General features: G+C 42.0%; 1 protein-coding gene across 1 annotated transcript; it reads right to left on the reverse strand.

Annotated features, from left to right (window-relative positions):
• Window positions 1-20853: 20853 nt before the first annotated feature.
• LOC138849268 (coiled-coil domain-containing protein 25) lies at window positions 20854-24086 on the reverse strand. Its single transcript, XM_070072022.1, has one exon. It carries the CDS (start codon window positions 23045-23047, stop codon window positions 22325-22327), a length of 723 nt encoding a protein of 240 aa, XP_069928123.1. The 5' UTR covers window positions 23048-24086; the 3' UTR covers window positions 20854-22324.
• Window positions 24087-25747: the final 1661 nt, after the last annotated feature.

A 25747-nucleotide genomic window follows, 5' to 3' on the forward strand; every position in this document is an offset into this window, starting at 1 on the left:
GACCCCGAGTTACATTTCCTCCTTTGGGACAAGAGAAACTTCTGAGTCCTTTTTTTTTTTTTTATTAACTTTATTTGAAAGGCCGAGTTACAGAGAGGCAGAGGCAGAGAGAGAGAGGTCTTCATCTGCTGGTTCACTCCCCAGATGGCTGCAATGGCCAGATTGGAGCTATGCTGATCTGAAGAAGAAGGGCTATGCTTCTACTGCTATCCCAGGCCAAAGCAGAGAGCTGGATTGGAAGAGGAGAAGCCAGGACTCAAGGGGATGCTGGCATTGCAGACCAGGGCTTTAACCTGATGCTCCACAGCGCCAGCACCAGCCCCAACTTCTGGATCTTTGAGGCGGGTTAACAAAAAGCTAGTTGAATGGGGCCGGCACTGTGTGCAGGTAAAGCCACCACCTGCAGTGCCGCCATCCCAGTTGGGTGATGGTTCTATTCCTGGCTCCCCACTTCCAATCCAGCTCTTTGCTATGGCTTGGGAAACAGTATAAAATGGTCCAAGTCCTTGGGCCCCTGCACCTGCATGGCAGACTCAGAAGAAGCTCCTGGCTCCTGGCTTTGGATCGGCTCATCTCTGGCCATTGCAGCCAATTTGGGCGCTGAACCAGTGGATGGAAGACCTCTCTCTCTTCCTCTTCCTCTTCCTCTTTTTCTCTCTGTCTCCCCCCCCCCCCGCCTCTCCTCTCTTTCTCTCTGCCTCTCCTCTCTTTGTGTAACTCTGACTTTCAAATAAATAAATGTATCTTAAACGGTGACTTGATCAGCCCTTGCCCTGAATGTTGATGAACAACTTAATATATTATCCCTCTTAGTAGTGTTTTTGTTTGTTCTACTTAATACTTTTGGTTGAATACTGTAATCAATACACAGTTATTCTTAAGTGTTGAAACTTAACTGAAAAGTGATCACTGTTAAATATAAGAGTGGGAATAAGAGAGGGAAGAGATGTGCAATTTGGGACATGCTCAAGCTGACTTGCCCCAAACGGTAGAGTTAGAAACATACCAGGGGATTCGAATTCAATCCCATCGAGGTGGCATGTACCAATGGCATCTCACTAGTCCCAGTGATCAATTTCTGTTCACAATTGATCATAATGATAGGACTAAGAGCCAAAGGGATCACATAAACAAGACTAGTGTCTGAAAATACTAACTTATAGAATAAAAAAGGGAGAGAACGATCCAACATGGGAAGCGAGATACACAGCAGACCCATAGAATGGCAGATGTCCTAAACAGCACCCTGGCCTCAGAATCAGCTCTTAAGGCATGCGGATCTTGCTGAAAAGCCCATGAGAGTATTTCAGGCATGGAAAGCCAAGACACTCTGGCAAAAACAAACAAACAAACAAAACAAAACAAAAACAACAAAACCACAAACAAACAAACAAAAAAACAAAACCCAAACCTAAATGAAAGATCTTCTTGAGTGAGATCCCAGTGGAAAGAACAGGTCATCAAAGAAGGAGGTACCTTTCTCTGAAGGGAGGAGAGAACTTCCACTTAGACTACAACCTTGTCTAAATATGATCAGAGTTGGTGAACTCAAAAGGCTTCCATAGCCTTGGCAACTCATGACAAGAGCCTAGGGTGATTACTGATGCCATAAACAAGAGTGTCAGTTTGTTAAGTCAACAACAGGAGTCACTGTGCACTTACTCCTCATGTAGGATCTCTGTCCTTAATGTGCTGTACATTGTGATTTAATGCTATAACTAGTACTCAAACAGTATTGTTCACTTTGTGTTTCTATGTGGGTGCAAACTGTTGAAATCTTGACTTAATGTATGCTAAACTGATCTTCTGTATATAAAGAGAAACGAAAATGAAAATTGATGTGAATGGAAGTGGAGAGGGAGTGGGAAAAGGGAGGGTTGTGGGTGGGAGGGAAGTTATGGGGGGGCATTGTAATCCATAAGCTGTACTTTGGAAATTTATATTCATTAAATAAAAGTTAAAAAAGTAAAAAAAAAATTGGAGTTGATTTTGAAAAAAAAAAAAGCTAGTTGGTATGAAAGCTTGCATATATTAGGTTTGTGATTTGCCCTGGGGCATTCTGTGATCTCTTTGGAACAGTCTTGAAACTAGGAAATTGAGCATATAGTGAGGATTCAGGTAGGAGAATTCTTAGGGACAGGGAGAAAGAAGCAGGCTAACAGGGCGAATAGACAGGCAAGAGTCCAGAATGATAAACCACACCTGCTGAAGGGACAGAGGAATGGGGAAGCAAATAAAACAGCCAGTTGGGTGGGACCCATGCATTTTTCAATCAACAAAATAAATGCTTTTCTTGGATTACATGCTAGATGTTATCTAGTTTGTCACTGCCTTTTAACTTTAAACTGAGCTTTCTCACCCTCCCTCCTCATGTATTTTGCCTTTTATTTATTTATTCACTATAAATCTCACATTTATACATTCTTAGCAATGTACTACTTTCTATTACAGCCTCTGACCTCAAAGAGTTAGTGATCACACATTCCACCAATAAGAACAGGGTGCTTTATATACAAGCCAAGCACTGTGGTATTGCGGGGGAGGGAGCTAATAAAAATACTTAGAGTTATCAAGGAAGACAAAAAATTAGCTAGAATGGCTAGTTTCCAAAATCTTTTCTAGCTTTCAACAGTATGTAATTTGCCTTTTAAGCTCCGTAATCTTATTTTTGTATTAGGTAAACATTTAATATAGGCCATGTTTCATGCATTGCAAATGCCTATTCATTTAATGTTCATAGCAACCATTTGGAGTAAGTGCTGTTATCTTCGTTTTGTCTATGAGGAAACTGTGACACCGAGAAGTTAAGTCACTCTCCCATGTTTACACAGCTGGTACATGGCAGAGCTGAGATTTGAATGAGAGACTCCATCTTCAGAGTCTGTGATCTTAATTGTTTGTATGATTTTAAATTCAGATAGATATTTGTTGATGGAAAAAAGGGAAAATATTTGAATGATGAACTCAAAATGTAAGTTTTATCTAATTTCCTGTTGGATTGGAAGGGAGAATTTCCCTTCTTCTTGTTTAAAAATAAGAGCTAATTACTTCCACAGAAGGTTATGAGGCTATATAATTTTTCACTGTGTAGAAAATAAAAGCACAAGCCGGCGCCGTGGCTCACTAGGCTAATCCTCCACCTTGCGGCGCCGGCACACTGGGTTCTAGTCCTGGTCGGGGCACCGGATTCTGTCCCGGTTGCCCCTCTTCCAGGCCAGCTCTCTGCTGTGGCCAGGGAGTGCAGTGGAGGATGGCCCAAGTGCTTGGGCCCTGCACCCCATGGGAGACCAGGAGAAGCACCTGGCTCCTGCCTTCGGATCAGCGCGGTGCGCAGGCTGCTGCGCGCCAGCCGCGGCGGCCATTGGAGGGTGAACCAATGGCAAAGGAAGACCTTTCTCTCTGTCTCTCTCTCTCTCACTGTCCACTCTTCCTGTCAAAGAAAAAAAAAAAAGAAAATAAAAGCACAGGTGAGATGAATTTATATGTCTTTGAGGATCTCTTCCAAAATCTCAGCCTCTATTTCTGTGAAGCCAAGAAACTACTCTTGTGTTCACTTGGGCTAAAGCAACTCCTGATCGCCTGTCCTTTAGGCTGTTCTGATCTTTCTCTCATTAAACAGCTACTAATGTGTTGCCTTTTATACATTTAAAATATATTGGTTAAGAAGGGTATACACCAGAATGTAGGCTTGGCACTTGCCATTCCTGAGCTTATAATTTAATCAAGGAGACTAAACAGAAACACACACACACACACACACACTGCCTTAAATAACCTGCACAATGTTACAGCTTGTAAACATGTGCTAAACAAGGCATTCTGGGACCAGAAAGATCAGTGGACAGACTTTATGAATGGACTGGTTTTGGCTAGATGGGTAGAAGGTATATCGAATATATCTTATATACCTCTGAATTCTCTTGGTGTCTTCTGTCTCAAGGAGTCTCACCTCTTATACTCATTTATTCTGTCTCAGCTATTACACTTGACAGAATCTCATGGCAGGTCCATGAGGTTTTACCACCAGTGACTCAATCAACTCTGTACCTGGAATCTTTAACTCCTCTCATCACTGGTAAACATGGTCTGTGACCATCTAAGCAGTTCCCAAAGGGTCCAGAAACTGCAACCCAGAAGTGTGGGAGAGTTATCTTGGGGCAAAGAATAATACAATCTGGAAAGATTTGGGTAGATAAGTACTCTTTCCCTTACTTTTAACAGACTTGTCTGAGACACATTTCTCTGATTAACCTGCTAAAGACACTCTGAGTAGCTGAGCAGTTGACCTCCAAGTCAGTGGCTGAGACTCTTTAAGTCCATTGTGAAGTTGAGGCCATGGTTGTTATGCATTATCTCACATTGCTTGCTGTCTTTCCCTGCTTCACTTTTATTTTTCCTTCACTCTTGTTGCCTTAAGATTGCATTTATGCAAATAAAGTAATAGTCTATGATCTTGGCCTCACTTCCTATGTTCTAGAAGTAATTCTTGGACTATTACAGAAGACAGGACAGACTTTGTTTGGAATATACAAAAGAATGATCCAGGCTTGGAATATTTATGTTGAAAGTTTCCAAAGTCAAATTTTGTAGGACTGTGTTGAGGGCCATATGCATTCTCTGAGGCCTTTGACCAGGGGAGTGACTTGATGGAAACTGGGATTTAGGAAGGTAGATCAGAATGAAGTAGACAATTGGAGTGAACTGGAGACAGGAAGACTATTCAGAATTTAAATTGAATACAGGTGTAGAATCAAGTTACAGAAATTAAATGATAAAGAATCTTAAGATGAATTTAGCCATCCTGGTAAAATAGGAAGCAAGGTCATTGGAAGTAAGTAAGTAAGAAGGAAAAATTTGGAGGGCTGATGGGGAGAAATTTAGTATATCCTGCTGAGGTCATGCTTTTGTGTATTCATATCTAGATGGGGTTACATTCTTAGCAGGCATAGCTGTGTGGCTTGAGGTCTTTGTATTGTCAGTACACTGCTAGGACATGGGTAGAATTTCTCATTTCATGATTAGTTTATACACTATCAACATATTGACAAAAGGCTGATCAAGTATTTATATGACCTATTCAATTGGATTTTTGTTAATTAAATGTTAACTTTATATCCTAATCTGTTAATTAAAATTATCAGAGAAACTGTTATTTGCAACGCTGTTAATGAACAAGCAGCTAAGCCCTGTGGTTGCAGAACTATTGGTTTTTCTTCTGGCTGTGAGGCCAGAGTGCAATCATACAGTCATGGCCTTTGTCTCGATCTCACTCTTCAAGAGAAGGCAGAAGTTAGGCTGAGCAGGCATCACATTCATTCTGGATCTGACATGTGAAAATGTGTGTTCAGTTAGATTAATTGTTAGAAATCCTCAGCTATACCTAACTTTTTAAAAAAGACATTTATTTGAAAGAGTTACAGGGAGAGAGAGAGGGAGAAGAGGGAGAGCGAGATCTTCCACCTGCTAGTTCACTTCCTAATTGACTACAACAGCCAGGGCTGGACCAGGGAGAAACCAGGAGCCAGGAGCTTCATCCATGTCTCCCAAGCATTTGGGCCATCCTCTGCTGCTTTTCCAGGGCTGTTAGCAAGGAACTGGATCATAAGTGGAGCAGCTGGATACAAACCAGCACCCATATGAAATGCTGGTGTGGCAGCCATACCACAATACTGGCACCTTAAAATGTTTTTGAATACCTTTTAGATTATTGAATACTCAGTCCACTGGCCAGTTATTGAACACTTGGGTTTATGGTGAAGTTCCCTGAGTTTAAGATCATTTGCTTTCCTAGAGGTGAGAGCGGTTGATGTTTCCAAGACATAACTTAATTGCATTTGATATGCTGAGATAGGTAGGCAGAGGTAAACCGCAAACTCGAGGTGGTGGTATATCTACCCAGCACCTGAATGCCGCACAGGAGCTGAGGTGCAATGTGTTTCAAGGGCTGGTGCTCTAACAGTGCTGCCACATTTGCCTTTAGCATTGAGGTGGTGATGCTGATGCTTATGGGGAGACAGCATTTCCTCTTAGCCCCCACAATTGCCCTCCCAGAGATGGAGCCTGACCCAGAGATGAGCGTCTCAGACTCAGCTGCTTGTCATTAGTCATAACAAGTTTCAGTTTCGTCACAGGAAGATGTGAGCCAGGAATAGCATTTAGAAATCAACTGAAGGCTTGATAGTTTGAGCAGTGTCAGGGCAGGAAGGCTGAACAGGGTGAAGAAGTCTCAGAAGTGGGGGAGCGTCTCATTTGGAAATGATGGAGGATGGGCCAGGAAAAAAAAAAGTCCACTTCAGAGAGAAAGTGTAAAGATCAAGGTACAGCCTTTATTTATTTTCTATGCTTGCACCCAGGAGGAAGTATGAGTTATGAGCTAGTTCCCTTAACCATACCAAGATGTCTATGGCAAAGCTTTGAGCGCTGCTTCAGATATTGCTCTGAGGTTTTCCAGCCTCTCCAGATGTGCCTCTGTTCCTGTTACTTCTGCTTCTGTCATACATCAACTTGGCTCTGTCCTCAACCTGAGTGACTCTCACCTTCCCTGGCCCCTGAGATTTGGCTTTGGTCTATTGCTCAAATAGTTATGATCTGGCAACCTCAGAGGATGCTGCCCGATGTGTATCTCAGTGTCACAAATCTTATTCGTGGGCCACAAGTTTCCTGTGTCTGTGTTGCCCTTGTCCCAGGACATAGATACTCACTGCTGAATGCTCCACTAGGGCTTTTGAGAAAACTTGCTTCCTGTGTGAAAAACCTAAACTTGATCTTCCAGCCAATATACCTAGCCCTTCAAATCCCCAAACCCAACAGTTAACATTCATGTCCCATATCAGAGCACCTGGGTTTGGTATCTGGTTCTGCTCCTCACTCCAGCTTCCTGGTAATGCAACCCTGGAAAGCAACAGGTAGTGGCTCAAGTAGTCAGGTCCTTGACACCCATATGGAAGACTTGGATTAAGTTCTTGGCTCCTGGTTTTGGCCTGAACCAGTCCTAGTTGTTGTGGATATTTTAATGGGAACTTTCTCTCTCCTCTTTACCCTCTCCTCCCCTCCTCTCTCCTTTCCCCTCCTCTCCTTTTTTCCCTCTCTTTCTCAAAAAAAAAAAAAATCCCCAAAGTGCCCCCACCTACCAAGAATGACTGTGTGACCCCACAGCAGATGGTTTGCACACACAGGGCTGTTTCTCACTGAAGGAGTTTCCCAGCTATAGCTGCTGCTCATTATTCACCTATGGGTGAAGAAAGTGCAGCTGAGCCAGCTATGTGCTCCACAAAGGCTCAGCTAGCTTCTGAACCTTGTCAGTGCTAGCATTTTAAGTGTGATGTCTCTAAAGCTACAGTATTGACATCTGGAAGGTGTCCAAGAGTGGCTGCACAAGGTATTCATATTTACTTTGGGTTGGGGGATTTGTCATTCTCTCTCTCTCTTTTTTTTTGACAGGCAGACTGGACAGTGAGAGAGAGAGACAGAGAGAAAGGTCTTCCTTTTGCTGTTGGTTCACCCTCCAATGGCCGCCACGGCCGGCGCGCTGCGGCCGGCACACCGCACTGATCCGATGGCAGGAGCCAGGTACTTATCCTGGTCTCCCATGGGGTGCAGGGCCCAAGGACTTGGGCCATCCTCCACTGCACTCCCTGGCCACAGCAGAGAGCTGGCCTGGAAGAGGGGCAACCAGGACAGAATCCGGCGCCCCGACTGGGACTAGAACCCGGTGTGCCGGCGCCGCAAGGCGGAGGATTAGCCTAGTGAGCCGCGGTGCCTGCTGTCATTCTCTTTTATTATTATTTTTTTAAATTAAAGAATGACTTATTTGGAAGGCAGAGTTACAGAGAGAGAAGGAGAGACAGAATGATCTAGAAAGATTTCCACCCTCTGGTTCATTTTCCATATGGCCTCAATGGCTAGGGCTGGGCAAGACCGAAGCCAGAAGCCAGGAATTTCATTGGAGTCTCCCATGTGGCAGGAAAGAGCCCAAGCACTTGGGTCATCTTACCTTGCTTTTCCAGGTGTATTAGCAAGGAGCTGGATCAGAAGTGGAGTAGCCAGGACTCAAACCAGTGCTTGTTTGGGATGACAGCTTTGAAGACAGCAGCTTAACTGTTACAATGCCAGTCCCCTGTTTCTTTTTTTTTTTTTTTTAAGATTTATTTATTTATTTGAAGGGAAGAGGAAGGGAGGGAGAGAGAAAGGGAGGGAAAAGGGAGAGGGGGGAGAGAGAGAGGGAGAGAGAGGGAGAGAGGGAGAGAGAGAGAGAGCGCGGGAGAGAGAGATATCTTCCATCCACTGGTTCACTCCCCAAATGGCTGCAATGACTAGGATTGGGCCAGGCTGAAGCCCGGGGCCAGGAGCTCATTAGGGTCTCCCACATGGGTACAGGAGCTCAAGTACTTTGGGCTGTTTTCTGCTGCTTTCCCAGACACATTAGCAGCGAGCTGGATTGGGATTGGAGCATCTGGGATGCAAACTGGTGCCTGGGATATTGGCACTGCAGGCTGTGGCTTAACATGCTGTGCGAAAGTGCCAGCCACACTCCCCCTCTTTTTTTGAATAAATAAAATATAGAAAAATGAGCTTTACCACTAAAATGGGGCTTTACCATTAACCTTCCTTTCAAAGATAATCAGTGGTCTGGTTGACAAATCCAGTGGTATTTGTTCAGTTCTCTGCTAAGCTCCTCTTTGGGAATCTGTGCCATCTCCACTGCGATGGTTTATTTATGGTTTGATAATGCTTCTGAGGAGAGGGCATGTCCTTTGAGCCCCCACAACTGACCTTGCAGAGATCATGGCTGAGAGTTAGTACTTTCAGCAGCACTTTGGCTGTGCTTATTGATGAAGGGATATTGCTTTTTCTGCAGTTCCCAGAACCATAATGGGCACAGGCATTATATGTAGTATTTATATGCATATGTAAATGTTTATTCATATAAATAATCATTGAATGGATAGACTCTAGTGTGAAATCTTATTTATTTATTGGTTATTCTGATCACTTCATCCTTCCAACATATTACATTTATTTCTCTTCTAGATAATACCTTGGGCTATTCATCTGAGTAGAATTTCCCACTTCTTAACTGTCCAAATTCCATCCCATTTTACATCCTGGTCATGTTGTATTGCCATTGGGAAACTTCCCCCAGTCTCCCAAGCTACGTTAGTCACTAATCACTCAGCTTTCCTGAGACTCCTGCATTTATCTCAATCATCTTTGGAACTGTCACAACCGTAGAGGCAGGTGTGCATTGCTGCTCAGTGTCCCCCTTTGACTCCAATTTTGCATTTTTCAAACTTCATCTTTTTTTTTTTTTTTTGACAGGCAGAGTGGACAGTGAGAGAGAGAGAGACAGAGAGAAAGGTCTTCCTTTTGCCTTTGGTTCACCCTCCAATGGCCACCGCAGCTGGCGTGCTGTGGCCGGCACACCGCACTGATCCGATGGCAGGAGCCAGGTGCTTATCCTGGTCTCCCATGGGGTGCAGGGCCCAAGCGCCGGCGACAAACTTCATCTTTTATAATCAGTATTATACTTATTAGCCCTTTGTTTCATATACGTCTAGTTTGTTCATTCATGTATTATGTACTCATTCAACACACAGTCATCTATTACCGGGTGGCTGTTGACCTCATGGGATACAGAAATAAATTAGGCCCAAGCGAAGTTCTTTTTTAAAAATACTTATTTGAAAGGCAGAGATGGGGGTGGGGGAAAGAGAGAGAGAGAGAGAGAGAGAGAGAGAGAGAGAGATAATGAATGAATATCTTCCATCTATTGGTTCACTCCCTAAATGGCTGCTAAGCTGGAGGAGTTGGGCTGATCTGAAGCCAGGAGCCAAGAGCTTTTTCTTAGTCTCCCTTATGGGTGCTGGGGGTCCAATTATATGGGACATCGTCTACTGCTTTTCCAGATGCATTAGCAGGGAGCTGGGTGGGATGTGGAGCAGCCTGGACTCGAACTGGCACCGAAACGGGATGTTGACACCACAGGTGATGACTTTACCCACTGTGCCACAGTGCCAGCCTTACCGGGCCCCCACGAGAAGCTCTTAAAGATATCATGGTCTTGCATGATCTAGAATATAAATTAATTAAATTTAAATTCCTTGAAAGCAAAAACACTTGAAGAATTACTTTTGGTGTATGCTTTCACTTTGATTTGCTTTGTGAACTCAATCAATGTACCAAATAATGAAAGGACTTTAGCATTGGTAAGAATTTAGATTTTTCTAAACTAATCACTTCATTTTTTTTATAGGCACAAAAAAGTGATTCTTTTGACTCTTATATACCTAACTAGGTAAGAATTTTGGTCTAGGGAAACCAGAATCCTTGACTCCCAGGTAAATGCACTTTTTTGCTACATTTTTGTATTATTGTCAGAAAGATAATATTGAAAATAAGTCCATTTATATAAATAATTTTGCTAAAAATACCAATTGAAATTCCAGAAGGTTGATATCAGTAAAATGAAATATCTAATAGGAAGATCTAATATTCCTAAGATTGTCTCTTTAGTTGGAGGATATAAAGGATTCTGTACAAATAAATACATTGCAAGAGATGGAAAATTCTTTGTGGTTACCAGCGTATGACCCAACAGATGTTGCTGGAAACATTGCTTGAGATATCTGGTGGCCCTACCTCGGCTATTCCTACATGTGACTCTCTGAGTCCCATCTCATACATTATCCTCTTTGCTTCTATTTCTTTGGGAAGTAAGAAACTGGAGCCTCAGCTACCTGCTTCTTCTTAGGCCACATTTATATAATTGTAGAAGCAATCACCACAAGAATCTTTTTTTTTTTTTTTTTTTTTTTTTTTTTTTTTTGACAGGCAGAGTGGACAGTGAGAGAGAGAGACAGAGAGGAAGGTCTTCCTTTGCCATTGGTTCACCCTCCAATGGCCACCACAGCTGGCGTGCTGTGGCTGGCACACCGTGCTGATCCGATGGCAGGAGCCAGGTGCTTCTCCTGGTCTCCCATGGGGTGCAGGGCCCAAGCACTTGGGCCATCCTCCACTGCACTCCCTGGCCACAGCAGAGAGCTGGCCTGGAAGAGGGGCATCCGGGACAGAATCCGGCACCCCGACTGGGACTAGAACCTGGTGTGCCGGCGCCTCAAGGCGCAGGATTAGCCTAGTGAGCCACGGCGCCGGCCACAAGAATCTTGATTTTGATTTATGTGCTCAATTTTCTTTCTGCATTAGGATCTTCATTCTCAGCAAGTCTAAGCCCTCACTGTAACTCTTTTAAATTCCAGTCAGTACATGAAAGATGGTTTTCTGAGAGAGAGGAAGTTTCTTCCAAAGTAGCATTTAAGAGAAGGGCTTATAGGAAGGGTGCTTAGTCTAGTGGGTAAGATGTCCATATTCCATACTGGAGTGCCTGGGATTGATTTCCAGCTGTGGCTCCTGACTGCAGCTTCCTGCCATTGTAGACCCTGGGAGAGAGCAGTGACGATTCAAGCAGTTGGATGCCTGTCATCTACCTAGGAGACCTGGATTGTACTTAAGGCCCCTGGCTTTGGCCTAGCCCAGCCCCAGTCATTGCAGATATTTTCTGAGTAAGCGCATGTGTGGATGACAGCTTGCTCTGTGTGTGTGTGTGTGTGTGTGTGTGTATGTGTGAAAAAGTAACTTAAAGGAAGCACCTGGCTCCTGGCTTCGGATTGGCGCAGTGCACTGGCTGTAGCGGCCATTTGGGGGGTGAACCAACGGAAAAAGGATTACCTTTCTCTCTGTCTCTCTGTCTCTGTCTCTCTCTCTCTGTCTAACTCTGCCTGTCAAAAAAAAAAAAAAAATGAGACAAGGGCTTAGAACTATATTTCTCCATCACCAAAAACTGAATAATTTTGAGCTCTAGCTGAATTATGGTTCTCATTTGAATTTATTGTAATTCTGACAAGAGTTTTTACAATGGAGGATTAAGGATATTTGCAAGTATAAAATTCATAGATGTTGCTAGGAGCTGTATATTTGCCCTTGAAAAGTAACATTCAAAAATTACTAGCTGACCACAGAAACATGGGAGTAGCAGTGAAAAAACACAGGAATGTGGTACCCTTTTTACTTTTCCCATCATATATTGTGTGATAATTAAAAATTGACTTTCACTCAGAAGTGGAACACTTCCCAAAGTTATTAGGGAGCTTATTTGCATTGATATAGGCTAAGCCTGTACTGTCACTTTTCTCCCTTTATTCAGTGATCAGAACAATAACCCACTAGGCTAGAGTTGGTCTAAGAATCTAGGAGGTTCTATCTGGCATCCAAGGGCATTTGAGGCACTAGATTTGAAGGACAGAAGTCAGGAACAATCAAAGGGCATGCAGATACTGGGGTGAAGAGCTTATTTGGATGCATGGTTTATGTGTGAATATTTTTAGCCTGGCACGTGGATGAGCATCCTGGGGCAAACTTCATCATTTTATCTTTGAAGGATGCTGTGTGCCAGGCTCTGCGGGTAGCTTCCTTCTGGAAGAAGGGAAACCAGCTGCATCTGAGTTGGTGACTAGCTCATGGACAAAAAGGTCAATCTACTAACCAGGGTTCTTTAGAGATGGTGGTGAGATGAGAAAGTACAGGCTTCATACCTTGAGCACTTCACCTCCCTGCATGGAACTAGTAGCAGTCTTTGAACCTTGGTCCCTTTCAAGTCAAACACTGGGAATTCTGCTTTAATTGCAGGACTAATTACTTTTATCCTAAGTGATCAACCATATGATTTGAAACTGCAATTAATAACCTGTAACTTGTATCTTTCCAGACCTGGGGAAGATTGGTCTTTGTTGGTGCTGAAAGGCTGTTGAAGAATTTTCATTTTTACATCTTAGATAAGCTAGAATTGATGGTGACTCCATACCTAAAGTGAAAAAAATTGTCTTCATCTTAACGGATCTTTTTTTCCCTTTATTTATTTTTTCTTTTTTTTCAACTTTTATTTAATAAATATAAATTTCCAAAGTACAAATTTCGGATTATAGCAGCTTTTCCCCCCATAACCTCCCTCCCACCTGCAACCATCCCATTTCCTACTCCCTCTCTCATCCCATTCTTCATCAAGATTCATTTTCAATATCTTTATATACAGAAGATAAACTTAGTGTATACTAAGTAAAGATTTTAACACTTTGCACCCACACAGATACACAAAGTATAAAGTACTGTTTGAGTAGTAGTTTTACTGTTTTTTTTTTTTTTTTTTTTTTGACAGGCAGAGTGGACAGTGAGAGAGACAGAGAAAGGTCTTCCTTTTGCCGTTGGTTCACCCTCCAATGGCTGCCGCGGCCGGCGCGCTGCGGCCGTCGCACTGCGCTGATCTGATGGCAGGAGCCAGGTACATATCCTGGTCTCCCATGGGGTGCAGGGCCCAAGCACTTGGGCCATCCTCCACTGCACTCCCTGGCCACAGCAGAGAGCTGGCCTGCAAGAGGGGCAACCAGGACAGAATCCGGCGCCCCGACCGGGACTAGAACCCGTGTGCTGGCGCCGCAAGGTGGAGGATTAGCCTAGTGAGCCGCGGCGCCGGCCTGTAGTTTTACTGTTAATTTGCATAGTATAACACATTAAGGACAGAGATCCTACAGGGGGAGTAGGTGCACAGTGACTCCTGTTGTTGATTTAACAATTGACACTCTTATTTATAACATCAGTAATCACCCAAGGCTCTCATCATAAGCTGTCAAGGCTATGGAAGCCTCTTGAGTTCACAAACTCCGATCTTATTTAGACAAGGCCATAGTCAAAGTGGAAGTTCTCTCCTCCCTTCAGAGAAAGGTACCTCCTTCTTTGATGGCCCGCTTAACAGACCTTTTATTAGAAGACATCTGTGTATGTTTTCTGTATTACTAGAGTACATAGCTGAGTTGTGGATGCATCAAGGGAATTATCTAATGTGAAATTGTTATCCTCATTATGCCTTCTTTTCTTTTATTTGACAGGTAGAGTTATAGACAGTGAGAGAGAGAGACAGTGAGAGGGGTAGACAGAGAGAAAGGTCTTCCTTCCGTTGGTTCACTCCCCAAATGGCCGCCATGGCTGGTGCTGTGCAGATCCAAAGCCAGGAGCCAGGGTGCTTCTTCCTGGTCTCCCATGCAGGTACAGGAGCCTGAGCACCTGGGCCATCCTCCACTGCACTCCCGGGCCACAGCAGAGAGCTGGACTGGAAGAGGAGCCACCGGGACTAGAACCTGGTGTCCGTATGGGATGCTGGCGCCGCAGGCGGAGGATTAACCAAGTGAGCCATGGTGCCAGCTCCCCCTTTTCTAAAATTATTTTCAACTTATTTGAAAGTCAGAGAGACAAACATAAAGGGGCAGAAGGTTAGACAGATCTTCAACCCACTGTTTTCACTTCCCAATTGCCTGCAACAGCCAGAGTTGTGACAGGCTTAATCTAGGAGCATGGAACTCCATTTAGGTCTTATATATGTGTGGCAGGTACTCAGGTACTTGAACTATCAAAAGCTACCTCCCAGGATGTGCAATAGGAGAAAGCTTAATCAGAAATGGAGAAACTGGAACTTGAAACAGATACTCATATGAGATGTAAGCATCTCAAATGGTAACTCAACCAGTTTACCAAATGCCTACCCCTCATTACTCATTCTTACTCTTTTAAGTGTGGCTATTTATTTATTTATTTATTTGATGAGAGAGAGAGAGAGAGAGAGAGAGAGAGAAACTCCCACCCACTGATTTGCTTCAGCAAAATGCCCATAGTGGGGCTGGCCCAGGCAGAAGCCAGGGACTGGAAACTGAGGCTGGGTTTCTCACATGAGTAGCAGGAACCCAAGTACTTGGGCCATCACCTGCTGCATCTCAGGGTATGCATCAGGAGGAAGCTGGAATTGGAAACAGAGCTTGGACTTGAACAGAGGCACTATGATATGGGATGTGGGTGTCCCAAATGATGACTCAACTGTTAATGCCAAATGCCTGCCCTGACATGGAGTTTTTAATCTTAATGTAGGATTCTCTTGTTTGAACATGGAATTCTGACAGACTGTGCCCATCATATAGGACAAATTCAGATCCTTAAATGTCTGGACAAATGGATTCCCATGTTCTCCCAAGAGCAGAAATGATGCAGAACTGAACACTGTTTCTAGACTTTCCTCTCTCCAGAGCAATGCCAATCATTAAGTTAAGTTATAGAATCCTCAAGTCTGTAAATTGTAATTTTGTCTCTGCTTCTTCTTTGAGACTGAGGGGTTTGTGAAGCTGAAAAAAGGATGATGTTACCCTACAAAAAACTGAATTTTTGTGCCTTGGTATTCAATTCATCATTGAGACAGATTGCTAGGTTAGAGTAGGAGAAATTTCTCAAAGGCAAGCTAGGAAAGTTGCTGATCAGTGAATGAGTGAAGTGTTTGTAGAGATGAAAGGACTGAATTTAGAGCCATCCTCAAGATGAATGAATGAAAAGCATTAACTTTCTCTTAGTTTATATTTTTCCTTACAAATGCTTTGACTATGAACAATAATTTCAACAAGAAAGAATGAGTTCTGACAGGAAGGTTGGGAGCTATGACAGGCAGAAGAAAAATGAAGCCAAACAGAATGGGGATGTGTCATCATTATAGGGTTTTACCTTGATCTACCTGCAGTTATGTGTTTTTCCCAAGTACTGGGAACTCATTCAAGAAACAGCATGTGTGATCTTCCTTTGAAGTCATGGATGAGCTTTCACATGAAATCTATGCAAATCTGTTTTATTACTTTCTTCCCACACCATGAATTCATTACTTCAGTCTTCTAGTAAAGAGTACTTTGTTGAGAGCCCAGTGACAAAACCCAGAACTGTATTGTTGAGAACCACAGTGGTAAGTACTGTAAGGTTATCAATCATCTATCACCTAGACATTTTATAGTAGTGAACAGTTTGCTTTTATTTTAAAATTTGTTTTGATTTTATGATTCATGCTGAAGGCTTCAAGCCAGGAATCCCTGAATGAAAAAAAGATGGAGATAATTGTTTTAATTAACAAGCTTTATAGCTTTCTTAGCTGCATATTTCAGTGGAACTTAAAGGCATTGTCTTATTTTATTATATGAAATATTAATCCTTGTTATTGCAAACCAATGATGTTTGTTATTGCAAAACAATGATTGAAGTTGCCCCTGTCATTACTCAGAAGGAAAGGTAAATAGCATTCTGTGTGTTTATATTTCTGCATAACTAGCAGCATTTACAGCAATTACACTCTTCTATTTCTCAGGATGGGTTTTGTGCCACTCACTATTTACTGTGTAATGCTACAATAATTCCTTTTGTGTAAACTCACGTTTATGAAAGTGGGAGATGTGATTGGAATCAAAGAAAAAGCCTTGAGACAAGACAAAAACAAAGTCACTGAAGATAGCATAGGAGAAATGCACACTATTGGTTGATTTGTGGGGGAAGGAGAAATAAAGCCATGAACTGTCAGGAAAGGAATTGTAAGTTACACTACTTTTTTTTTTTTAAAGATACATTTGAAAGTCAGAATTACACAGAGAGAGGTGAGGCAGAGAGAGAGAGAGAGAGAGAGAGAGAGAGAGGAGAGAAGAGAAGAGAGAGGTCTTCCATCCACTCACTCCCCAACTGGCCACAATGGCTGGAGCTGCATTGATCCGAAGCCAGGAGCCAGGAGCTTCTTCCGGGTCTCCCACATACATGCAGTAGCCCAAGGACTTGGGCTATCTTCTACTGCTTTCCCAGGCCATAGCAGAGAGCTGGATCGGAAGTGGAGCAGCCGGGACTTGAACCGGCACCCATATGGGATGCTGGCACTGTAGGCCAGGGCGTCAGACCTACTACTTTTAGTTATGGTGAAAGGGAGGTAGGTGATGAGGACCCCAGTGGAGAGGAAACATGATATGCAGGTAGCCTGTGCCCTTATAGTATCTGGGAAGGGAAAAGAGTAATGGAAACCAGAGTCAACATTAGTAGAAATGAAAGAGTGGAGTAGCTGCGGGGTACAGGGAAGGTTTTCTTGTCCCCCTCCAAGGATTAGTGTGTGTTCTGGATCTTCTGTGGAAAGAGCAGGCCAGCTATCTGGCAAAGATGTGGCTAAGATGAGTGTGGATGGGGACTGAAGATGTAATTTGCAATGATGTTTCAGGAATGCTGGAAGAATGAACATGGGGGTGCCTGGGTCTCATATATTTTCCAGGGAAAGGAAGAATGAATCACTAGTTGTAGCTAACGAGAGTGTTTTATGTACTTATGTTATGCTGGAAGTGTTAGCATCCATGTACAGATTACCAGTTACTATTTTATTTTCTGTGATAATTTGCAGTTTAATTAAATGCCTTAGTAAAACTTTATTATCAAACTTTCTGGTACGAAGATTTGTTCTCTATTTCAAATATTTCCCAATGCTAGTAAATGGAAGTTTCCAACTGGCAGCATTTTATGTGCTGATTACTGGGGAAATCAGTAAAACAAATATCATGATTGAAGTTAATATTCTGGGGTACAGCAGTTAAGACACAGCTTAGGATACCTACATACTGTATCAGAATGCCTGGGTTTGAGTCTTGGCTCCACTCTTGATTCCAGCTTCCTGTAAACTGTGCCCTGGGAGGCAGCAAGGGATGGATGAAGTAGTTGGGTCCTTGCCTCCCACACAGGAGACCCAGGTTTAGTTCTGGTCTCCTGGCCTTGACGTGGCCCTGTTCTGACTGTGGCAGGGATTTGAGGAGGCTGGGAGATCTTTCTGTCTCTGTACCTTTTAGGAACTGCACATCCTCCTTTTTCTTGGAAGTATAAGCTTAATTGCTCATGGCTCTTGAAGACTCAGTTTCAGAGGCTGAATTGCAGCAGAGTTTGTGAGCAAAATATCTCGGAGAAATCTTTTATTCTTCCTATATTCAAACCTCAAAGAATCAGAAAAAGAATTTCTTAAAATAAATAATAATATCTCAAGTGATGCATGTAACCATTTGGGAAATGCTCTGCTCGTACGCACTGTGGATCCTGTTGACTGCTGACACTGTGGTGTTGGAACTGTACTGGTAACTCAGCTAGCCAGGGCTTATCTGAACACAGTCCCTCAAGAACAGAAGCTGTGGAGATGCAGAAGCTAAGAAGACCAGATTTAAGAGAAGATAAATCAGTCTTGGGAATGTGGGGATTGGGAGAAACGCTATCTGCAAGAGACAGAGCAGAAAGGCCACAAGTTCATTCTGAGTGGTGGGAGAAGAGAAAACCAAAATGCAGAAGTCAGAAAAGTAATCATCACTAAATTGAAAAGAAAGACTTTCTAATAAAAGCTAGAGTGATGAATGACCTTTAGCTGTGGGAAGACACCATTCTGATGAAGCATGAATTGAAAAAATTTCTTCTGAAGGCTAATTTACATTTTTCTTTTTCAGTTTTCAATATATTTTAGTAAGTGTATGGTTCTACATGGTTAATTTGTCTCTCTGAAACAGGAAAATGTGTCAGATTGACACACCTGAGTGAAAGCAGTCAGTCAGGTGATCCCTGAGAAAGACATGACTAAAGCCAGATCAAGCCTTGTAAGAAGAGGGGGCATTTGGGGGCTTGCCCTAAGGTGATAGTTGGTGACCTGGCTGTGGAGGCATTTCCCTTCCAAGCTCAGCATGGCTGATACTGAACTTGCAGTAGGGGAACAGGATGGTCTATGAGGTAATGAAGATATTTTTCTGGTGTAGCTCAGTGGTGCTTGTTGGAAAAGCATTTGTGGTAGACAGAATGGGATGTCCACATCTTAATCTCTGGAAGCGGTAAATATGTCATGTTACAAATCAGAAGGGGCTTTGAAAATGTGATTAATGTTAAGGACCTGGAGATGAGAAAATTATCTTGGATTGGCTGGGTGAATCCAATCTAATAATGTGAATTCTTGAAAGAGAACCATTCTTAGCTGAGTCAGAGAGAGATGAGATGATGGAAGAATGGTCAGAAAGATGCAATGTAAGAAGTGTTTGACCCTTTGTTACTGGCTTTGAAGATGGAGGAAGGCAACCATGAGACAAGTAATGTGGATTGCCTTTGAAACCTGGAAAAGGAAGGAAAACAGATTTTCCATTGCTTCCAGAAAGGTGTTCAGTCCCATAGACACCTTGATTTTGGTCCAGTGAGACCCGTTTTGAACATTAGGCCTCTAGAGTATTAAGATAATCAATTTGTGTTGATTTAAGCTATGAAATTTGTAGTCATTAGTTATGGCAGCAAAAGAAAACTAACATTGTATTGCATTATGCCAGCACTCATTTTTTTTGGTCTATCACTTAGTTTGCTTAATAAATCTGTGTAAATAATAATAGAACTTAGATTAGTTTTTTAAAAAATATTGAACATACAGCATGCTTTTAAAGCTTGAATTAAGTCAATAGATCTAGTAAATATTCTTGAGTTCTGAAAGAGGTCTATAGTACACATGATGACTATAGTTAATAATGATGTATTCTTAAAAATTGCTAACAGAATTAATGTTAAGTGTGATCACCAAAAATATATGCAATAATACATATGTTAATTAACTCAATTTAAGCATTCCACATTCTATATATATATATTATAAAACATACTTCAATAGATATGCAGTTTTGTCAGTTTAAAAACCTGAATGAAGACAGATTTAATTCTTTCTTTTTTTAAATTTTTTTGACAGGCAGAGTGGACAGTGAGAGAGAGAGAGAGACAGAGAGAAAGGTCTTCCTTTTCCATTGGTTCACACTCCAATGGCCACTCCGAAGCCAGGCGCCAGGTGCTTCTCTTGGTCTCCCATGCGGGTGCAGGGCCCAAGCACTTGGGCCATCCTCCACTGTACTCCTGGGCCACAGCAGAGAGCTGGACTGGAAGAGGAGCAACTGGGACAGAATCCGGTGTCCCGACTGGGACTAGAACCCGGTGTGTCAGCGCTGCAGGCGGAGGATTAGCCTAGTGAGCCGTGGCACCAGCCAGATTTATTTCTTTCAAAGAGGAGCTTATAGACCTGTGGGAGACTGACTTTAAAACAGGCAACTCCAATGTGTGGAGTAGCTGGACTTGCTTCTCTTTGTCGTTTTTCACTCATGCATTTAGAACTCACAGCCCTCTACCACACTGCCACTCCCTCATCCAGTTTTGATCTTCCTCAAATTATTTAAATCTGTGCTCTATTGTTACTTATTCTTTTTTGCTCTCTGAGAGGGTAGATGACTTAGCTTCATGGTTTTCTCTTTGGAACCTAGTACAGCATGGTGCTGAATTATCCTTCTGGAGAAAAAACCCCATAATCATTCCTAAGGTTAAGTGGTAAAATAGGAAAGAGGAAATGAATCTATTCTTTGAACTATATGCTTGTTTTCAGGAGGTGGGATAGATACATCCAGAATTTGCAAATAACATTACTTCTGTATAGAACAGGAACAATGCAGTAAATAAAATAACAATTAGGTCATAAATTTTATTGCCACTTATTATTTTCTAGATTATAAATCCTAAGGGCATTGGTAGGTTATCTTGGCAAAGACGTATCTCATCAGTGATCTGTTTCCTAATTATGAGAGATACATCTGCAGAGATAAGTGCCTGGACCGGGAATAACTAGATTAATTCCCTGAAAGTCTTTTTTTCTCTTTCTTTACTTGTTAACTATACTAATAGAGGGATGGTATCAGACAAAGGGAAAATACATCTATTACCAAACAAATGTTTGGCAGCCTTAAGCTGTAAATTTCTGCCTGTAAACACGTAATTAAATATTTTTATCTGGAGGATGGTCTTTAATCCTCTTCTTGTGTTTTAAGGTGACATCCTTCTCAAAATGTGGCCCTGATTTACACAAGTTCAACAATGCTTAAATTAGCCAGAAAAAGAAGATGATAAATGGATGCACTGTAGCTGTTTTCTGCTGGCCTTCTGTTTCTTTTTTTTTTTTTTTTTTTTTCCAGATAAAAATATGATACTTTATTATAATTTTTAAATTTCAGAACTGCAGGATGAATACCATTAAAGACAGACAGGCAGACAGACACACACACACAAACACTAAATTGTAGTCATTTTCCTTGCCCTCTCAATATTTGGCCAATGGGTTATGCCTTAAGGAATTTTCCAGTTCAATCCATACGCTGACTTGGAATAAATGCAAACACTAGTCTTTCGGTTTTATCCACAGTTCCAAAGTTGCTATTACAGGTAGAGATCATTTTTGCTTGCTAAAATTATAGTTAAGAATAAAAACATTGCATGCAGAGTTCTGGTCGTAGTTTTTTATGTCTCCTAACTGGCAGGCTTTGTTCTTTTTTTCATTGTTTGTTTTTTTTCTTCTACAGTTTGCCCTACACATGGCAAACAATAATAAAAATAAGAATAAATCTTCTATTCAAAAGCACACTGAATACAGGGTGGCTCAAATGAGTAGTAATTATATTAAATTATTGGATCTACAACTGAGAATCTGAACTCCAAGGTCACAACTCAAAATAAATACTATTTCAAGGTAAAGAAACAAATTATTTGGCCAGCTAATGAAATGCTTAGTTCTACCTAAAATCATAATTACAATGTGGACTTTTGCTTCATGCTGTCTCCCAAGACAAAAAAATTGGGTAATTGTCACCTCCCAGATGATTCTAGAATACTCCTCCCTAATTCTCCCTTAGCACTGAGACAACTTCCAGAGCTTAAGGTGTCATATATGTGGCTTTGGTTAGAGCTCAGGAAACAACTGCCACAAAGCTCAGCCCTCACATCCCATTTCTTTAAATATAATGGTATCAGATGGAGGTCCTTACTCATAGAAAGCAAGCAGGGACGCAGGAGCTGGGAAAAGCTGAGTTAAGGATCGTTACATTAACAGACTTAGATGACACAATGAGACACAAATTTTGAAGCCAGAAACCTGAATATATCAACATCACCTTCAAAATCCATGTGCCTTTTTCTAATCTGGAACAAGGACACATTAATATGTATTGCCCATCAACACATTCTTCTTAACAGAAGTGAAGATATTTTAAGAATATGAAAAGCATCTCACGACATCTGTTTTCAGGGACACACCATAGCAACAGAAATACTTTCTGGTTTGTTCTAAAGTCTGTCTGAAGAGCAAAGGCTGTCAGCTCTCCTGAAGGATCAAGACATGTTCTGGCAAAAATATTTTCACTTTGCTAAAAGTTATATGCTGTCTTCAAGTTCAGCTATATCTCTCTGACCCATTTTTGTCAGCAAAGAAAAAAAAGGAATAATTTTTTTAACTCAAAAATTATTATCTATGTAGAATGAAGGTAGAATTTTGGTTGTTTTTTTTATAATTCAGAACACAGATGAAATCAAAAGGTCTGCAATTGTCTCTACATTCACATCTTTCACAGATCCTTTTCTTCTCTCACATGAATTCATCTGAATCATTGCCATCCTGATTTGAAGACATATTCTCAACTTTCATTAGTGATGAATAGCTCCTAAGTTCATCCATTTCTCTCTTCTTCTTCATTTCTTCTTTTTCTTTCCTTTTCATTTCCTGAATTTGGGCCTTTTTCTCATTCCTCTCTTCACGGTCTCTGCCCTCTTTCTCTGCTGCCAGGTCTGGGAACCGTTCCATTTTGGTCTTTTCTAATCGATTCAGGATCTCATTCACTTTCTTCTCCACTGTCACAATTTTCACATCCTTTTGCCTGTGAAAGCCTATCTGCCCCACATCCATGTCAGCTGTTTTCTTCAGGTTAGACCACGGCGTATATACCACATTAACGTTGTTCATCTTGCAGCCTTGAATGCTATTGGCCTTCACAAGGTGGGCACAATCCATCAGCACTTCCTTTGGAATGTCTTCTATCTTCTCTCCCTTATGTAATCGAAGGTATACATGAGCCGAAGAGAGTTTGTCCACATGAAACCAAATATCTTCAGGCCAGCCATACTTTATCAGATCTTCATTTTCATATTTATCCTTTCCCATGTAAACAGTGTAAGCAGATGAATTAACGCTGCTGCTGGTGAAATAGAACACCATGATCCCGGCGGTGGTGGGGAGACTCCGGCGCCGAGCAGCAGCACTCAAATCGCGACCCTCAGGAGACCTCTGGCCTTCTGTTTCTGTTTCTGTCATGGTCTGTTTCTGTGGCAAGTCCAGTTACTTTGACTAACCTTTGAAGGAAGGGCACAGTGGTTATGAGGGGAACAGCATGCAGAAATGGTAGGTGAATGTTGTTAGAGATAATGAAGTGACTCAGAGCCATTGATACAGTCTTTCTTACACATGGTTACCTGGTTACCATACCCCACCTGTGTGTGCTTGCAGAGAGTACATGATCTGTGTTACAGATAGGAGGTACACAGAGAGGGTGTACTGTGAGAATGAAGGTGCTGGCAGTGGCCAAGTGACAGATTAGGAGAAGATCAGGTGGCAAGTCTGGGCAGGGAGAAATATGCAGACTAGAAGGGCAGGTAACTAGAGCTTGAGAGTGCCCCACACCCCCAAGGGCAATGCTATGAATTTAATATGGGATTTCCCTTTCTTTCACCTAACACATGAAGAAATCATTTCACCTAAAGTCTCAAGTGTCTAAGAATTCTGTTTGGCGTGGAAAGTCAACATTCTTTCCCATACTGCAACTGATTTGTTCAAAATAATTTCCATACTGAAGCAGCATGTCAAGTTTGGCACAGATCGAATGAGTCATCTAGGGAGAGAGCATGCCCAGGGTATAGCCCTGGAGCAGTCAGACTTTAGCCATCCAAAGAAGAGGAGCGTGCAAAGAATATGTAACAGAAGAAAACACAGCAGGTGTGGAGAAAAATCAGGAATGAATAGTCTCATGAAAGGCAATAGATGATAGTTTGTGGACCAATGGAAAAATAAAATAACATGTCAAGAGAGGTCTATTATGTATGTATATAATGCCTGCACTTGAAGTGAAGGTGGCAAAATGTTAAAGAAATTGTAAAATAAAGAAAAAGTAAAATAAAAAAGTATTAAAAAGAGGTCTGTTGGATTTTAAGCATTGAGCAGCTTCATTGGCACGGTGTAGGGGAAGTCAGATTAAAGCAGATATGTTCATTAATGGATTATATATTCATACACATTTTTTTAAATGGCTAACATGTAGCAGATATTTCTCTGAGTGCTGGGAGATTGACTGGAAAAAAAAAAACACACACACATGACCACAATTTCATGGTGGCTTGTGAAGGAAGGCAGATTTAACCATTGCTTTTGCAAAATATATAAAACAAGTTTTACAAAACTATATTTGCAACAATACTGATACATACAACATTTTTTTCTTTTTTTTTTTTTAAGATTTTATTTATTTATTTGAGAGGTAGAGACAAAGAGAGAGGTCTTCCATCTACTGGTTCACTCCCTAAATGGCCACAACAGTTGGAGCTGCACTGATCTGAAGCCAAGAGCCAGGAACTTCTTCCTTGTCTCCCACCTGGGTGCAGGGGCCCAAGCACTTGGGCTATTTTCCACAGCTTTCCCAGGCCATAGCAGAGCGCTGGATTGGAAGAGGAACAGCTGGGACTAGAACTGGCACCCATATGGAATGCCAGCACTGCAGGTGGTGGCTTTACCTGCTATACCACAGTGCCGGCCCCTATGTTTATTAAGGATATAGGTCTGTAGGTTTCTTTTCATGTTATGTCTGGTTTTGGTATCAAAGTAATGCTGGCCTTGTAAAAAGACTTTGGCAGAGTTCCATCCTGTTCAATATTTTGGAATAGTTAATATTTTAAGTATTTATTGTGCTTCCAAGATATTTTAAGTATTTTTACATCAACTAACAATATTCACTATAACTCAATGATATAGGAACTTTTATATAGCCTAACTTTTCTTTCTGAAAGATTTGTTTATTTCTTTGAAAGGCAGAGAGAGAGAGAGAGAGAGAGAGAGAGAGAGAGATAAAGACAGAAAGAAAGACTTTCTATGTACTAGTTCACTACCCAAATGTCCTTAACAGCTAGCACTGGGCAAAACTGAAGCCAGGAACCTGGAGTTTCATCCAGGTCTCCCACATGGATGCAGGGGCCCAAGCACTTGGATTATCTTCTGCTTTCCCAGGTACATTAGCAGGGAGCTGGATTGAGACTGGAGCAGATGGGGCTGGCGCCGTGGCACACTAGGTTTATCCTCTGCCTGCAGTGCCAGCATCCCATATGGGTGCCGGGTTCTAGTCCCAGTTGCTCCTCTTTCAGTCCAGCTCTCTGCTGTGACCTGGGAAAGCAGTACAAGATGGCCCAAGTCCTTGGGCCCCTGCACCCACATGGGAGACCAGGAAGAAATTCCTGGCTCCTGGCTTTGGATTGGCATAGCTCCGGCCGTTGGGGCCATTTGGAGAATGAACCAATGGAAGGAAGACCTTTCTCTCTGTCTCTCTCTCTCACTGTCTGTAAACTACCTGTAAAAAAAAAAAGAAAGAAACTGGAGCAGCTGGGACTTGAACTGGAGCCCATATTGGGTGCCAGCATTGCAAGTGGTGGGTTAAACTTTTATACAACAACACTGCCCCCTACCCTGACTTCTTAGAGATGAGTAAACTGAGGCACAGAGAGAAGATTCAGAACAAAAGTGGATTTTTTGTTTTGCTTTTTTTGTTTTTCCCTTGATAGGATAGAAGTAGAGCTTTTATTTTCATAAGAGTGAAAAGAGATAATGTGCGCATAAGTGCAGGTAGGTGTATTGATTTGAAAGGAAGTGTGATTATTTCTTACTGGTGGCATCAGTTTTCTAAATATTCATGTGCTGAGCAGGAATGGGTAGGGATGAGAAGTGAATGGTGGGAAAGTGGGATAGCCATGTGCT

This window comes from Oryctolagus cuniculus, chromosome 4 (assembly GCF_964237555.1).
Source record: "Oryctolagus cuniculus chromosome 4, mOryCun1.1, whole genome shotgun sequence".
Classification (NCBI taxonomy): domain Eukaryota; kingdom Metazoa; phylum Chordata; class Mammalia; order Lagomorpha; family Leporidae; genus Oryctolagus; species Oryctolagus cuniculus.